Source organism: Oncorhynchus mykiss, chromosome 21 (genome assembly GCF_057628025.1).
Source record: "Oncorhynchus mykiss isolate SJ-2025 chromosome 21, ASM5762802v1, whole genome shotgun sequence".
Taxonomy (NCBI): Eukaryota; Metazoa; Chordata; class Actinopteri; order Salmoniformes; family Salmonidae; genus Oncorhynchus; species Oncorhynchus mykiss.
Genome location: NC_143042.1, coordinates 14,912,255 through 14,928,778, shown reverse-complemented (window position 1 = coordinate 14,928,778; position 16,524 = coordinate 14,912,255). Strand labels below are relative to the sequence as shown.

General features: G+C 40.6%; 1 protein-coding gene across 1 annotated transcript; it reads right to left on the bottom strand.

Annotated features, from left to right (window-relative positions):
- Positions 1–1,852: 1,852 nt before the first annotated feature.
- Positions 1,853–12,734, bottom strand: LOC110500093 (chloride anion exchanger). The gene is made up of 21 exons (XM_021577256.3): positions 12,456–12,734; positions 11,764–11,929; positions 10,958–11,097; positions 10,364–10,474; positions 9,986–10,146; positions 9,689–9,853; positions 9,160–9,312; positions 8,110–8,192; positions 7,867–8,014; positions 7,577–7,690; positions 7,075–7,152; positions 5,901–5,996; positions 5,644–5,750; positions 4,718–4,787; positions 4,507–4,599; positions 3,923–4,018; positions 3,304–3,531; positions 3,142–3,196; positions 2,860–3,005; positions 2,634–2,711; positions 1,853–2,428 (listed from the first exon to the last, which is right to left on the bottom strand). The coding sequence occupies exons 2-21, from the start codon at positions 11,877–11,879 to the stop codon at positions 2,402–2,404; spliced, it is 2,265 nt and encodes a 754-aa protein (XP_021432931.3). The 5' UTR covers positions 11,880–11,929; positions 12,456–12,734; the 3' UTR covers positions 1,853–2,401.
- Positions 12,735–16,524: the final 3,790 nt, after the last annotated feature.

The following is a 16,524-nucleotide window of genomic DNA, read 5'->3' as shown; positions in this document are numbered from 1 at the left end:
TTTACACCTCAAGACACGCAATGGGAACTTTGAATTCATTGATGAATTTCTTTAGCAAAAGAATGAAGCATCATCTCAAAATGTTTTGTTAGTTTGTTTAAGTGTTCTTCGTTAATTAAAGAAGATTCTTATCACGCTGCGCCTTGGTCTCATCATTACAATGAACGTGACAGAATAACCCAACAAATAAGGACCAAGCAGCGTGTGAATGAGGAGCGGACATCCTGGGCCCGGGAGAAAGATGAGTGGAAGACATCCTGGACCTGGGAGGAGGTAATGGCAGGGGACAAGACCCTGCCATGGAAGCAGGTGGAGATAGCACAGGAGGAAAGGCGACGATACGAGGAGTCAAGGCAACCACAGAAACCCCAATGTTTTTTTGGGGGGGGACACAAGGACATGTCAGCGGAGCTGAGGAGTAAACCAGCCCCAGTCTGGGAGAAGGAGGATTCGGAGGAGAGAGAAATGGGGGAGTTGTTGAGTTGGTGGAGGACGCACGGATTTGGAATAAAAGAACGTGTTGTCAGTTTGGTGCCACCTGAGTCAGCTCTCCGTACTTGTCCTGAAATGTGTGTTAAAGTTCCGTAACAATTGATGCCGGCTATACACACCAGGTCCCCAGTGTACCTTCAAGACCCAGTGTGTCCTGTGCCAACTCTCCTCACTCGCCCTGAGGTTTGTCACCAGCCCGGTACCACCAGTGCCGGCACCACGCACTGGGCCTCCAGTGCGCCTCCAGTGTCCAGTACGCCCTGTTCCTGCTCCTCATACTCGCCCTGAGGTGCGTGTCCCCAGCCCGGTACCACCAGTGCCGGCACCACGCACCAGGCCTACAGTGCGCCTCGGCAGTCCAGTACGCCCTGTTCCTCCTCCCCTCACTCGCCCGGAGGTGCGTACCACCAGTGCCGGCACCACGCACCAGGCCTACAGTGCGCCTCAGCAGTCCAGAGCGTCCAGCGACAGTACCCAGTCCAGAGCGTCCGGCGACGGGCCACAGTCCGGAACCTCCAACGAGTGGCCACAGTCCGGAACCTCCAACGACGGGCAACAGTCCGGAACCTCCAACGAGTGGCTACAGTCCGGAACCTCCAACGACGGGCCACAGTCCGGGGCCTCCAGCGATGGTCCCCTGTCCGGGGTCTCCAGCGCCGGTCCCCAGCCCAGAACATCCGGCCATGGTCAACACAGCGAGGGTCCCCAGCCCGGGGCCTACGGCGAGGACTCAATGTAAAGAAGGGGGGCGGCGTCCAGAACCAGAGCCGCCACCGAGGTTAGATGCCCACCCAGACCCTCCCATATAGGTTTAGGTTTGCGGCCGGGAGTCCGCACCTTTGGGGGGGGGGGGGGTACTGTCACGCCCTGACCTTAGTTATCTTTGTTTTCTTTATTATTTTGGTTAGGTAAGGGTGTGACGAGGGTGGTATGTGTAGTTTTTGTAGTGTCTAGGGTTTTTTGTATGTCTAGGGGTTGTTGTATATCCAGGTGTTTATGTCTATGGTTGCCTAGATTGGTTCCCAATCCGAGGCAGCTGTTTATCGTTGCTCTGATTGGGGACCATATTTAGGTAGCCATATTCCTTGGGTATTTCGTGGGTTATTGTCTATGTATAGTTAGTTGCCTGTGTCAGCAGTCGTTGTTATAGCTTCACGTTCGTTTTGTTATTTTGTTAGTTTGTTAGTTTGTTTAGTGTTCTTCGTTTATTAAAAGAAGGATGTATTTTTATCATGCTGCACCTTGGTCTCCTCATTATGATGAATGTGACAATAACTCTTATTCAATATCTGTTACAGGACGTTCAGATTTCCAAATACCGTACTGCTAATATTGCTTCATTTCTTGCTGGCGGAAATACTTTGTGCTAAGAAGTACATTTATTTTACACATAAAATACATCAAAGTAAACATTCCTATAAAATCCCTATGCACACATATAAAACGCAACATGGTCGAGCTATTTAAAAAGAAATAAATGAATGACGTTTTCTGATATTTCTTTCAAAATCTCATAACACTTGCCATTGAGTATCTGTTTGACAGTACAAAAAACATTCAAATATATTTCATGTACAATTATTAGCTCAATAAGTGGTGTCCTGTGTACATATGGTTACTGTATGGTGTCCATTTTAGGACAGCATCATGTGTCTTATGTCAATTATCACCAGAAAGCACAGCGATCACAGGAAATGTATGCCATCCCAGGAAATGAAAGTACTGTACACATCACTACACTCTTAGAAAAATTGCTTCAGCTGTCCCCATAGGAGAACCCTTTTTGGTTCCAAATATAACCCTTTTTGGTTCCAGGTAGACCTCTTTTGGGTTCCATGTAGACCCATCTGTGGAAAGGGACAATCGAAGAACCCTTAAAATACTGACATCTGAGAGTGTAGTTCTGGAACTAGAACTTGGTTTCTGACTCTGAGACCTGGGGAAAGCAAAGAGATTTAGATTTTATTTTGTCAGCTCATCTTACTGTCATTTTATTTTTATGAATGATTTTTATGAATTACCTGTACCTCCACATGAGTTGCAACATTACGAGAGTTATCATTTTAAAGGGATTGGTGATTATTCATTACAAATTTAGAAAAGACAATGACAAATAGATTTGATGGGTCTCTGTTACTTACATGTACAAATCGGTCCCTGCTACGCAAACTTGACACACCATTGCATTGGTTGCCATGGATAGTGGCTGTTGTTATAACCTGTAAGACAACATGATTCAAAAGAATGAGACAAGTTCCTGTGTATGAAGCGATGTAGGCCAAGATAAGGTTTGGCACCTCTTATCTAGTCTGTAAGGGTGGAAACATCAATAGATACACAGTATTTTTCTACAGGTAAATGTGATACCTTTTCACAGACTTTTGTGTTTTCAGAGTTTACTGGATGTTTGTCCAGGATATGCAGCATGGCATCGTGGAGAGTCAGGAAAAACATGGATGACTTCACCTCGTCGTCAAAGAACATACAGCTGTGCAGTTTCTTCAGGATGTACGCTTTGGACAGAAGAGATAGATATCGTTAGATCAATCACTTCACCTCTATTTGTTTCAGAGTGATTGAAGTCAGTGTTGAAGAGAAAAAGGGAGAAGGAATAGATGGGACAGATGGCTTGTCTTAAACCAGGCTTACCGTCACACGCCACAATGTAGACCTCAACTTCAACCCGAATGAGCTCTTTGAGTGCCTATAGAGCACAACAAAATATCAGTACCCGGCGAGTAGAAATACTCTGGTGAAATATACAATCATCCCCACATTCCCCAGGCTTGTAACGGAAGAGTTTTGTTTCACCGCTTTGAGTCCCTTGAGGGCAGAGATGTCGAGGAAGGAGACGGCTGAGAAGTCCAGGATCAGGCTGTGGACGTCTACTCTGGGGACTTGGATGTTGGCAGGAAGCTCAGAGTTCCAGTTCACCTGGACAGGAAGGTCCTTGAAGTCAGTGGGCTGGTCCAGATCCTCCATGTTGCTCTCATCCTCAGACTCCTCAATGGGACCAGAGCTGGTGAGCAGTAGGCCTTTCTGCACCGGGAGAACCACAACATTACCACAACCTCTTATTGTGAAAACCTGACTACATGTAGAAGGTGATCTTTGGAGGTCCACCCACCACTATGGGATGATGATTAATTTGCTTTTCATATACATGCAACCCCAAGACCATACTGATAAGGCAGGTACGGGGACGACTACCTATAGGTAGGAACTGCAGCGTGTGCTGTTGATTTTGGATTGCTAAAAGTATGTTGTTGCCAGGTGTGAAACTAATGTTTTGGGCTAGACTGATTTATGACATACTTATGGCCATTTGAATGAAACTTTATGATACAGGGGGCTCTTGTAAAGTGTTAACGGGGTAACTTTGTGAGTGGAAGTTATGTTTTAATGTGTTTCTAAGGGCACCACTACTCACAGATGTCATCTGCAGCTCTCCTTTCTTTAGAAGTTTCCTGATCGTCCTCAGGGCTTTGTTTCTCTTCCTCAACACCCTCAAAGGGTTAAAGCCCACCTGAAAACACATCAAAGTCAAGTTGAACCCGAATTAGCAATTGCACACATGAATGTGGGAGTAACTGTTACACATGGGCTTTATTGTGACTGGGACATGTTGTTTACCAGTGCCTTGGCCATCATACAGATCAAGGTTAATCTTATCTTATCTTATCTGCATGTGCCTAGTGTTTAGTAAGGTGCAAGTCAAACTTCAGTAACACCAATTTGTATGGGCACTATTGCTATACAACCTGGTATACTATATTACCTCATACATTGAGGTCGTATTGACCTTCATTAGTTTATTTGACCATTCTTTAGGACCTCTTTCCATTGGATCAAATCCGATGAGAAAATAAGATGTCTTAATAAGTAGATCCATGAATCATTCAAAACCTTATTTGACCATGTCATGGAAATTGTAATGCAAAAAGGCCTACGTGTAAATGTGTTTGGAATAATTCTTCATTTTACACGTCTAATTGTGTATAATTGCTTACGTACAGCTTCCACCAGCTTGCCCCGGAAAAAATCTATATTGGCAAAGAAGATGGGTGACGGTATCCTGAAGATCTTCACACCCTCTGGCTCATAGATCTGGAAAGAGATATATAAACAATAGAACAAGGGCCATGTGTAGACATACCATCGTCACAGTCTTGTAAGATGAAAAGATAATGGTGAGTATCTTTAGTTCACATTACAGCTTACTCACACTCATGTAATCCTTGCGCTCTTTGTAGATATCTGTTCCTGTGATATTGGCCAGGACACTGCAACGTGGGCTGGAATAGAATGTATGCAGAAATGTCACTATGACATTGTGTTCCAGGGTTGGGGTTCATTCTGAATTGAGTTGTGAATTGGTCTTTAATTCCAATTCAATTATTGAATTTGAATTAAATGTGAATTGGCCACATCCCGCAGGAAGCAGCGTTTTAACGGAATTTGAATTAAAGGAAGTAGAATTGAATTCAATGAAATTCATTGTAATTCAAATGGATCATTTATTCCATACATCATTATGCACATGTTAATTTTGACATGATGCATGGTTATCAATACTTGAAACATTTCATTTTTAAAACTCATCCTCCTAAAAAGAGTATTAAATAATTAACAGTGGTCTGGAAATATTCTAAGATAATTTTGTCATAATTCACTTACACGTTATTAAATATTTAGAAAAATACATTTCCCACAATGCATTAAATCCAACACTCCACAAAGAAGGGAACAGCTAAACATTTTAGGGTAAAAAATACAAATAAAACACTGAGTTATAATCCCATTTTTCTTGATGGTATCTGTATTCTTGAGTAAGAGGTGGCAGATTGTTTTGGGCAAAATATTTATCAAAGGAATGAGACTCGTCTGTTTCATGTCTCAGTTGAATTTCTTTGAATTGCTCCGAATTCAATTATACTTCCTTTCATTAAAATTCAATTCAAATTATGCTTCCTGTGAGGTGTGGCCAATTTGAATTTCAATACTTGGGTTGAATTGAATCAAATTCCGAAATGTTGAATTGACCCCAACCCTGGTGTCCACCTCCAAATAACATTGAAAACTGACAAAGAATAAAAACAGACACAAGTTCAACTTTTTTTGAGGTATTTGGAGATTTGTGCCCACACTCACAACTGAGCCCTGAAGACAACGGTGAGCAGCTCGATCCCTAGGCCTACAGCCAGCCCCAGATCCAGCCCCAACAGGATGGAAGCCAGGCAGGTCACCAGCCACACCACCTGGATAAAGACATGGAGGGGAGACAGGACAAGGGGATGCAGGATGGAAGGGATTGGGGGAAATATGAGTTCATTATTACAGTTGGTAAAGACATCACTCCGTGTTTCCATTTTAGGTGTAGTTCAGTGGGAGTGTCTCAGAAGACTCACACAGTCGGGCCGGTCTCTCCTCCACAGGTAAGGGACTTCTCTGATCTGCATCAACATCCCCTTCAGGTTGACTATGACCACTGCCCCCAACACCGACTGTCAACACAGAGGGAAAAGGTCAGGCAATGACATCTTTGATGATCAGTCACAAGAGTTGCACAAGACTTCCATCTAAATTCCAGTGCTCCTATCTACTTCATACAGTGTGATTCAATGCATAATGTTCTAATCTTAGATGTTAAGTCCCCTATATGGGGGACTTTGAGCGGTTCTGGACTGGTTCTGACTGACATTTTGGTGAACGCCTTAGGGTCCAGTGCAATATAATGCCAGAAAGACCCATCTGTCTGCTCTCCGCTTCCGCTCTCTCAGCGGAGCTGACTTGAAGTGTCAGGTTTCAGACCCCACATTTGCATAGGAAGTGACATGTCACATTTTCTGACCTATCCAGACAAAGAATCGATTTAAATGACAGAGCCCATATAAGGTGAAAGTCTAGTGAATCCAACGGTTGTCGTTTCATCTCACTTGAATATTCTCAGCTGGATTTAAGAGCTCTCAACATGAAAACATACTAAATTGTTTCATAGAATTGAAACAAGAACACTTTCTCTTGGTCGCAGACAGACAAAATCACTTAGTGCTTAAAGCTGAAGTTGTAGCGAGTCTGCACACATTTGAATGGTGTCCCTGCGCTGCTCAGTGGACTTTTATTAAATAGTGTTATATGAAACTGTGCAAACATTGTATTCCCACTAAGTATGATCATACTTATTTTACAGTTATAAGAAAGGTGAAATCTTATGGTAAGTAGTTTATCATTTGATTGTTACTATATTTAGGAAGCATTTCAGTATTTTCAGGCCCTATTGCCCCACTTTTGTTGAATAAGAAAAACAAATGTGATTTTCAATATTTTCACATTATATTTGTACTGTGTACTTAAGCTTGTGTCCTCAAAAGTGAGTACACCTCAGCAATTTATACAAAAATGTTTTACAGACAGGTGAGTTCCAGAACTTTCTAAAACTATGCAATATTACCAGTTATTGTTTATGGCCTTCTCATGAAAAATAATTACATTTGGGTATGTCTTTTTAGGCAGAAATCAAAATGTTGCCCTATCATTCAACTCCTAAAGCCAATTATATTGTAAATACTGAGTGAGTTTTACCTTTGGGAGTGGCTCCAATAAGAACCCGATAGCCAAGGTGACGACCATCACGATGAGCGCTGACAGTAGACCAGCGATCTGAAATGATGAAATTACACTTTATTTGACTCACATTTAGCTATTCACAAAACAACTACAGATAAGCACTGTTTAAGCAGTGTTTCCCTTTGATATATTTTATATATATATATATATATTATCATTATTTATTAACTTGGTGCATTGTAACTCTGAGCCAATTCTATCATTCCTCACTATGTACTGTAGGTCACGAGTCACGACAAACTATTTCACATTCTCTCTCCCATTTGTACAATTCTATCTGGTTTGGACTATGATAAGTTATCAGTTATTATTACAATAAAGATAGGGAGACCCAAATAGGTCAATATTTCATAACGTTTACAGCTACATCTCTTGGATAAAGAACTTGTACAGGAAGGAACTCTAAGTATGGTTGTGTGTCTGTATTCTCAGACAGCCTCTTGGTTTAGTAGTTTACCTGGGTTTTGCCACCTGTACTCTCCTGTACCGCACTCCTGGAGAGAGCTGTGCTTGCTGCAAACGACTTAAAGGCTGCTCCAATGATGTTACTGGCCCCAAAAGCTATCAGCTCCTAGAGAGCAAAACAAGCACAAGTACATGTTCTGGAACTGTTGATATTAGTTCAAGTCTTATGTTGATAGTTTGTATTAGGCTGACACCCCTCATTCACAAGCAACAATAATCACATTTTTCTGTACCACCTCGGCTTCCAACCCCTCCTCCTAATGTTCTGGTTTTGGGACTCACCTGATTTCCGTCTATGATGTAATCGTGTTTGACTGAGTAGACCTTGGCGACAGAGAAGGCTACAGCAAAGCCCACTATGGCCATAGGGAACGCCTCAACAGCAGTCTGCCCGAAGATCTGCATGTTCGGGCCCATAGGGGACTCATACCTAACATATTGAGACGGAGAGATATTGTTAGATTCTTTTCCCATCTATTCTCAGCCATTTTAACATGCAGCAAACATCTTTTTACATGTGCTTACCCCACTGGAATACGGCCGACAACATCAACTTTATAATTCACCCGGAAGTTGAATGCATAGGAAACGCCACAAGCGATGACAGTCTGCCAAAGTCATTACCAAAATCAATGTATCAGTTATTAGCATGACTAATGCAATCTGGTGATAAAACAGTATATTTCAAGAGAATCTGGTTACCTTGTCAACTTTAACACAAAGCTGTGGCACACTGCAGGCCTATAGTACATCAGTACAAGTTCATGTATTTTCCTACAAGTCACCTGATTGTCCTCATCTGCCGTACTGTGAGTCAGTGTGAGAATAAAACATCAATAATGTACATTTCGCAAAAGCTGGCTCCTTGCTACAATGGCATTGTACTTTGGATCAATACACTCTTAGAAAAAAGGGTTCCAAAAGGTTTTTTTGGCTGTTCCCATAGGAGAACCCTTTTTGCTTCCGGGTAGAACCCTTTTTGCTTCCAGGTAGAACTCTTTTGGGTACCATGCAGAACCCTCTATGTAAAAGGTTATACATGGAAATCAAAATGGCTCTACCTGGAAACAAAAAGGGTTCTCCTATGGGAACAGCCGAAGATCCCTTTCAGGTTCTAGATAGCACATTTTATTCTAAGAGTGTACTAAGATAGGAACAAGAGAGTGACTGTTCAGGATAAGAATAGCAATGCTTCCCGATGCTTATCTGTGATAATATGATCTGTACTTTGTGCAAGTGCATACTCACATTCAAATGTATATTAAATCGTGAGACACATCTCCATAAACAGTGCCCGGCATGGCAACACCTTTTTCTTATCTCTTTGAAAAAAAGGTGCTATCTAGAACCTAAAAGGGTTCTTCGGCTGTCCCAGTAGGATAAACCTTTGTAGAACCCTTTTTGGTTCCAGATAAACTCCATTGGGTTATTTTTTCTAAGAATGTAAATTCAATGGTGCCCCGTATGAGGCTTGTTCTCGCCACAATGTTTCCCAATTCTGATCTGTGTATGCTGTCATATACTGTAGACCTATAGCCCCGGTTGTGATGACATAGTGCACACATTGCCACTCACCATGATAACCTCTATGGGAATTGGAACAGGCAGCTTGGCTTTGTATCTATCGTTGATCTCCTTCACTATGAACACCACCACCATGATCAATATGGACGTCACCAGGTCACACACGTTGGTCTTCTCAATCTGGACAAAGATCTTCTCCAGGGTCTGAGGAAGACGTCAGTTAATATTGATGACAGTAATGAAGAACCAGTTACAGGGTGTGAGAGTTAAGTCAGAGGTCTCTACACCAAGCCATGACTCATGAATTATAGCTTTTTCTGAAATCTTGTGGGCACTTGAGGAAGACCTGTGCTTAACTGTGTAAGATAAGATACAATGAGACAGTTGTTTAGCTTATCAACACTCTTTTATTCCTCAGAGCCTTAGAAACTGATCAGATATGAGGGATAAGATTTGAGGGAGTTAATGAATATATATCTGTCATAGCTAAGCCATTACATATTTGGACATCAGTTGAAAAAAATCAGACTGTTGCATTGAAAGACATTTGACCTCATCCTGTCTCTCTTCCTGGACTCACATAAACGATGGACAGCGGTCCACTGAGTCCCGGCACCACCAGACCCAACACAAACTTCAGCTGGGACACCAGGATGTGGACAGCAGCCGCGGTGGTGAACCCAGACACCAGCGTGTCTGACAGGTACATGACGATGAAGCCTACCTGCAGCAGACCCATGGCCAGCTGGGAGAGAAGCAGAGGACTCATGTTAGAATATGGGAGAATTGTTCATTTTAGATTCAGATTACAGAGAGATACCGTATGAGTAATGTACAGTACATGAGTGATAATGTTGAGGTAATGATGGTGTTTTACCTGCATTATCCCCATGAGGAAGGTGACAGAGGCGGCCACCATTACTCTCTGCTCATCGCTGGTCAGCCCCTCAAACCCAGTGATGTTGACTGGGGGGCCTTCATCAGGCACAAGCCTCGTCACCACTGCACCCACCATGAGGCTCAGAACAGGGAACGCCCCTGGAGTGAGTGGGGTGAGGAAAAAGAGAGAGGAAGTGAAGATGAGGAAGCAGTGGATGGAAATTGGAGAGGTGGGCAGAGAGAGGGCGGTAAGTACAGTAAAAATGTGTGATAGCTTGTGATGGTCAGAGCAAAACACGGTACACGCACACACACACACACACACACACACACACACACACACACACACACACACACACACATGCACAGTACTTACCTACTGAGATATGTCTGGAAGTGCCAAGGAAGAAGTAGACGATCACTGGGAAGAAAGCAGTGAAGAGTCCGTACCATGGAGGGAGGGAGGCCAGCAGGGAGTATGCCAGACCTGTCAATCAAACAAAAACAATGAACAACAATTTACAGCGCATGCTAAATAACTCCACCATTAGTCACTAGAGACTACGACAGCATTCAAGAGTCATCATGATCCAGATGTATCTATTGGCTCTACTGTGTGCCAATGCTAATACTGTGATAACAACGCCTGCTAATAAAGATACGTTAACATCTCTTCTTTCAATAAACACCTATTAATAGGTGTCTAGGATCAGATAATGTATTTTAGGTGATACCACCATCGGACCTGATCACCGTTCTGTAAAACCACAGTTCATCAATATTCTTCAATTTCAATAACAGCCCTCTCTCTCTCTATCAATGCTCAAAGTGTATGTTTTTGTGACGTTAATGAGGAGGTCTACAGTTCTGTATCAAATGATTTCTCAAAAAGTGCTCTAGGAACTGCTTTGATAGATCTGAAGGTGGACACTGGTTGATTGAGGTGGGTTAGAGTGGGTGTTAGCTTCACCTTGTAGAACAGCTACCAGTCCAGTGCTGACCCCAGATACAATATCACTCAGCAACCATTCCTTCAGCTGGTAGATTCTCATCCAACCAATGAAAGGCAGCAGAGAGAGCGCTGCGTTCTTAGCGCGCTTGAGGTCACAACTACAGTTAACACACACACCATTTTTAGTTAGTCTCCACAGGCATGACTTACTAATAGTTGATAACATCTAAGCATCTTGATGCACATATTTTTTAGGCATAGAGTATATAAGATGATAGGGCTGATCTTTAAAAAAGACGTATGCTTTTAAAGAACAGTTACCGTATCTGTAAGCAAACTAAAGACAATCAGGGTGTCTCAGGTAAAATGTCATGTGGGCCCACCCGTCCACACCAAACAAAGACTAAACTCCTACAGTGATTTGAGTCGTGATAACCGACAACTGCAGTTTCATTGTCAAATCAGCAAACAACTTCCGGCAGTATACCTATCGCGGACATTGCCATTGGACACGCTGAATTGCATGAATTATAATCCCAAGCAACCTTGTTACAAGTTGGTACACTGGAATGTGTGTTGTAATAATCGTGACAATGACCAAAGGAGCAGCCGCTCACCGATTTGACACCTCTTAATGCAGTTACATGTCCGACTCTGCCAAAACACCAGCTATGCAAGTGTCTGCTATCGCTGGTTAACTCTTGATCTGATTGAATTTAGGCCGAAGTGTTGCATCCATGCACTGCAGCCCATCATAAGGCTACCTTCAGTGTTACACAAAACAACACAAGCAAAACAACAGAAGAAACTTGATTGGTTCTTACGTGAAATACTGCTTGACATGGTGCCGCACGGTCTTATGGTGCCTGTGGATCTTCTCATGTACGTCTGCGAAGGCGTCCTCTGAGTAGAGTGGCCTGGTGACCATGTACTGCTTCATCTTTACCCTCTTCGTCTTGAGTGGTGCGGCACCTGTTCCTCACAGGGTCTCTGAGACCCATCAATCACATTTTAGTACAGGCTCCTGTCATATCTTTCTCTCCTGCCTTTGAAAGTAACTTGACACAGACGATCACTGTGGAGCTGCTGCACAACAAAGGTATAGCTACCGTCACACACTAACTACATCAGCCTGTGTCATTAATGTCACAGCTCTGTGCTGTCCAGTGGACCAGCTGCGACTGGCATGGCTGGGCAGGGCCTGTGCTGCCTGTCAGCTTTGACCAGGTTAGAGTGGTCTGGGTTAAATAAGGGTTCTGATACCATTATAATACACAGGAGAACACAGGCAAGGTTGTCCTTTATTACAAACAGTTTTTACTAAAGGTAATACAAAATAAAAAACTCTTAAGAAAGTGTTATGTCACCAACTGCCATATCCAGATATCAGATGGAAAGATAAAGAATAGATAAAAAAGAATAGATAAAAAAGATAGATAAATTAAGATACTTTCTATCTTTAATTGTAATAAATGATAAGCAAGGTACTAGAATAATACATAACACTAACTCTTACCTGACTAGTTTATCTGTGTACGCAGCTTCAGTGTATCCAAACTTTTCCTGTCTTTCTCTCTCTTTCTCTCCGCACAGAGGAACACCCTACGATTATCTGGGACCGGGACCCTTGGGAATGTTGCAATTAACAAATCCCCTCTACCGGGTTGCTTATCGTTCCTAACTGTAATTATTAACAGCAATTATGATGCAGTCATCACACGCCAGCCCAGCCCTATCCTTGACCATTGTTCTTATGGATAAATGCCCTGGCACAGTGCCTCAACTTTCAATGATTACTGAGTGTGTCTGAGATCCCCACTTATGGGCAGGGTGGGGAGGGCTGGACAGTGGTCGTGGCTGTACACTGGAGATCAGTGGACGTTTCGTGGTAGAGGTTCAGGTTAGGGTTGAGGTTAAACATGGATGAATGTGATGAGGGGTAGCAGTACTACTATGCAATAATAACCCGCTCTCAACTTTCAAACTGGCTAATGCTGTGAGACTCATTGCAGCGACACAGAAGGGATATTGCTGTTCATCTGGGGTTGTGGTGTCAGTGCAGGGGGATGTCTTGTTATACGTAACAGTAGGTCTTACATGAATCCTATCAAAAGTATACATCTGAAGAAATTCAAGAATAAACAATGTAAAAATATAATAGTAGTTGTTTTGTTCTGTTATGACCCAATTTCATCATACCTATAGTACATGCTGACCCCTTGTCATACAAAGTCCTACAGCATACCTATTTACAGCCTATCTACACCATATATATATATATACACCATATATATACACCATAAATCAGGGGTCCTTAATTACATTTAGACGCAGGACAATTTATTCTTGAGTGAATGGTCGGGGGGCTGGAACGTAGTCGTAAATAATTTGTACACTGCAAATTTACCCAAAGAAGCACAAACAGATAAAGTATTTGACAAAAACAGAATCATTTCAAACCTTGATTGCATTGGGATACGATCACAAATGCCTCTCTATTTATGTGTGGGCATACTTGGGAACAGATTTCCTAACCACAGGCGGGCCGAATATGGCACCAGATCAAACTGAATTTTCCCTCTCTATGAAAACATATTACCTTGACCCAGATGTTGTTGTGTGACCAGTTGATAAGCTACAGGTATCTCTGCTTTATGTTATCATCAGAGTTTTATTACAGTAAAATAGTACATGTTTTTGATGGCTTTCAAAGCTGCATTCCAGTCAAGCGAAAATAGCATGTCTGTGGGAATGACCTCATAGGTGTGTGTGTGCATGTGTGTGTACAATATGTTTATGTGTGTGTATTGGAAGGTTACTTTATTCTCTGTTTTTATTGTATATTTATTACTTACAGTACCCGAAGAAACATAATTGGGGTGTATGTTTCGCAGGTTGACGTTTAATATCATGAACCTTGCACAGGAGGCAGAACTGAGCGATTTCCTTTAGATGGGCCAGCTGCAAAGTCAAAATTGTCTATATTGTAAAAATCCACAAAAACAAAAATTTACATTTTGGTCTTAATTTAAGGTTACGGTTAGGCGTTACTGTTAGTAGTGTGTTTAAGGTTAGGGTTAAGGTTAAGGTTAGGTTTCAATTCTGATTTTATGATTTTGTGACTGTGCCAGCTAGTGACCACCAGTGCCCCCAGAACTAGATTCATGACAAAAAAAATGCTAACCTGCATCTATTCTGACCTTCTCATGTTTACATTTAAAAAAAAAATCAAGATAGCGTTTCCTAAATCAAAAGAAGCACATCCTCATATTAACATTATTAATTGTTACTGCCTCGTCATGCAAATTTGTTCTGTTTGTTATAGACCGGGCCTTTGTTCTCCAAGACTTTGACATGTGTGTTGTCAGATTTGGAATGGCTGATAAAGGCTGGATTGCTCCGTTAACGACTCCAAGGACAAATAGTTTCCACTGATTCCCTACTCCTGCCCTTTCCACTCAGAAAGGCAGATTACAGAAAAGATAAGTCTCTCACAGAGCAAGGTGAGCTGAGTGACTTCGTTGTGACCTATTTTGACAGTGATATGATTGAGGTTTGTGAAGAATTACTAATATAACTGTTTAATAACTGTTTGTGATGGTCTGTTTGCATTTTAGGTTTTTGTGTGTAGGTTTTTGTAAGTAAGTAAGTCATTTAAAAGTACAATTATTGTTGATTCGTCATATGTGAATACAATTGACTTCTGGGAAGTTTTAAGTTCCTCGGCATACACATCACGGACAAACTGAAATGGTCCACCCACACAGACAGCGTGGTGAAGAAGAAGCAACAGCGCCTCTTCAACCTCAGGAGGCTGAAGAAATGTGGCTTGTCTCCGAAAACACTCACAAACTTTTACAGATGCACAATCGAGAGCATCCTGTCGGGCTGTATCCCCGCCTGGTACGGCAACTGCTCTGCCCACAACCGCTAGGCTCTCCAGAGGGTAGTGCGGTCTGCACAAACCATCACCGGGGGCAAACTACCTGCCCTCCAGGACACCTACACCACCCAATGTCACAGGAAGGCCAAAAAGATCATCAAGGACAACAACCACCTGAGCCACTGCCTGTTCACCCCGCTATCATCCAGAAGGCGAGGTCAGTACAGGCGCATCAAAGCTGGGACCGAGAGATGGAAAAACAGCTTCTATCTCAAGGCCATCAAACTGTTAAACAGCCATCACTAACATTGAGTGGCTTCTGCCAACATACTGACTCAACTCTAGCCACTTTAATAATAATTGGATGTAATAAATGTATCACTAGTCACTGTAAACAATGCCACTTGATTTAATGTTTACATACCCTACATTACTCATCTCATATGAATATACTGTATGTACTCTATACCATCTACTGCATCTTGCCTATGCCGCACGGCCATCGCTCATCCATATATTTATATTTATATTTATATTCATATATTTATATTTATATTCATATATTTATATTTATATTCATATATTTATATTCATATATTTATATTTATATTCATATATTTATATTTATATTAATATATTTATATTTATATTCATATATTTATATTTATATTCATATATTTATATTCATATACTTATATTTATATTCATATATTTATATTTATATTCATATTTATATTTATATTTATATTCATATATTTATATTCATATTTATATTTATATTCATATATTTATATTTATATTCATATATTTATATTTATATTTATATATTTATATTTATATTTATATTTATATATTTATATTTATATTTATATTCATATTTATATTCATATATTTATATTTATATTTATATTTATATTCATATATTTATATTTATATTCATATATTTATATTCGTATATTTATATTTATATTTATATTTATATTCATATATTTCTATTCATATATTTATATTTATATTCATATATTTATATTCATATATTTATATTTATATTTATATTCATATATTTATATTCATATATTTATATTGATATTCATCTATTTATTTTCATATATTTATATTTATATTCATATATTTATATTCATACATTTATATTTATATTTATATATTTATATTTATATATTTATATTTATATTTATATTCATATATTTATATTTATATCCATATATTTATATAATATGAACATATTCTTATTCATCCCTTTACACTTGTGTGTATAAGGTAGTTGTTGTGAAATTGTTAGGTTACTTGCTGGATATTACTGCACTGTTGGAACTAGAAGCACAAGCATTTCGCTACACTCGCATTAACATATGCTAACCATGTGTATGTGACCAATACAATTTCATTTGGATTTGAGCTTGGCATGGCCTAGATCATATATAATAATAACTATAGAACAACCAATAAACAGTACGGTAGTCTTCAGCATAGAGAACTGAGAACCTTTTACAATGTGATGATAAACATTTATGCTTGGGAGAGAATCTCAGCGAAAAAACGATGTATGTCAGGTTGTCCCCAGGAACAGGTTCCACATGGGAGAATCCTAGCAACTAAAGCACCGACTAGAATGTGCTATCTACTTTTACGGGTGTTTTTACAACGTAGACTATAAACCCAAGTAATAAATATCTACAGTCAC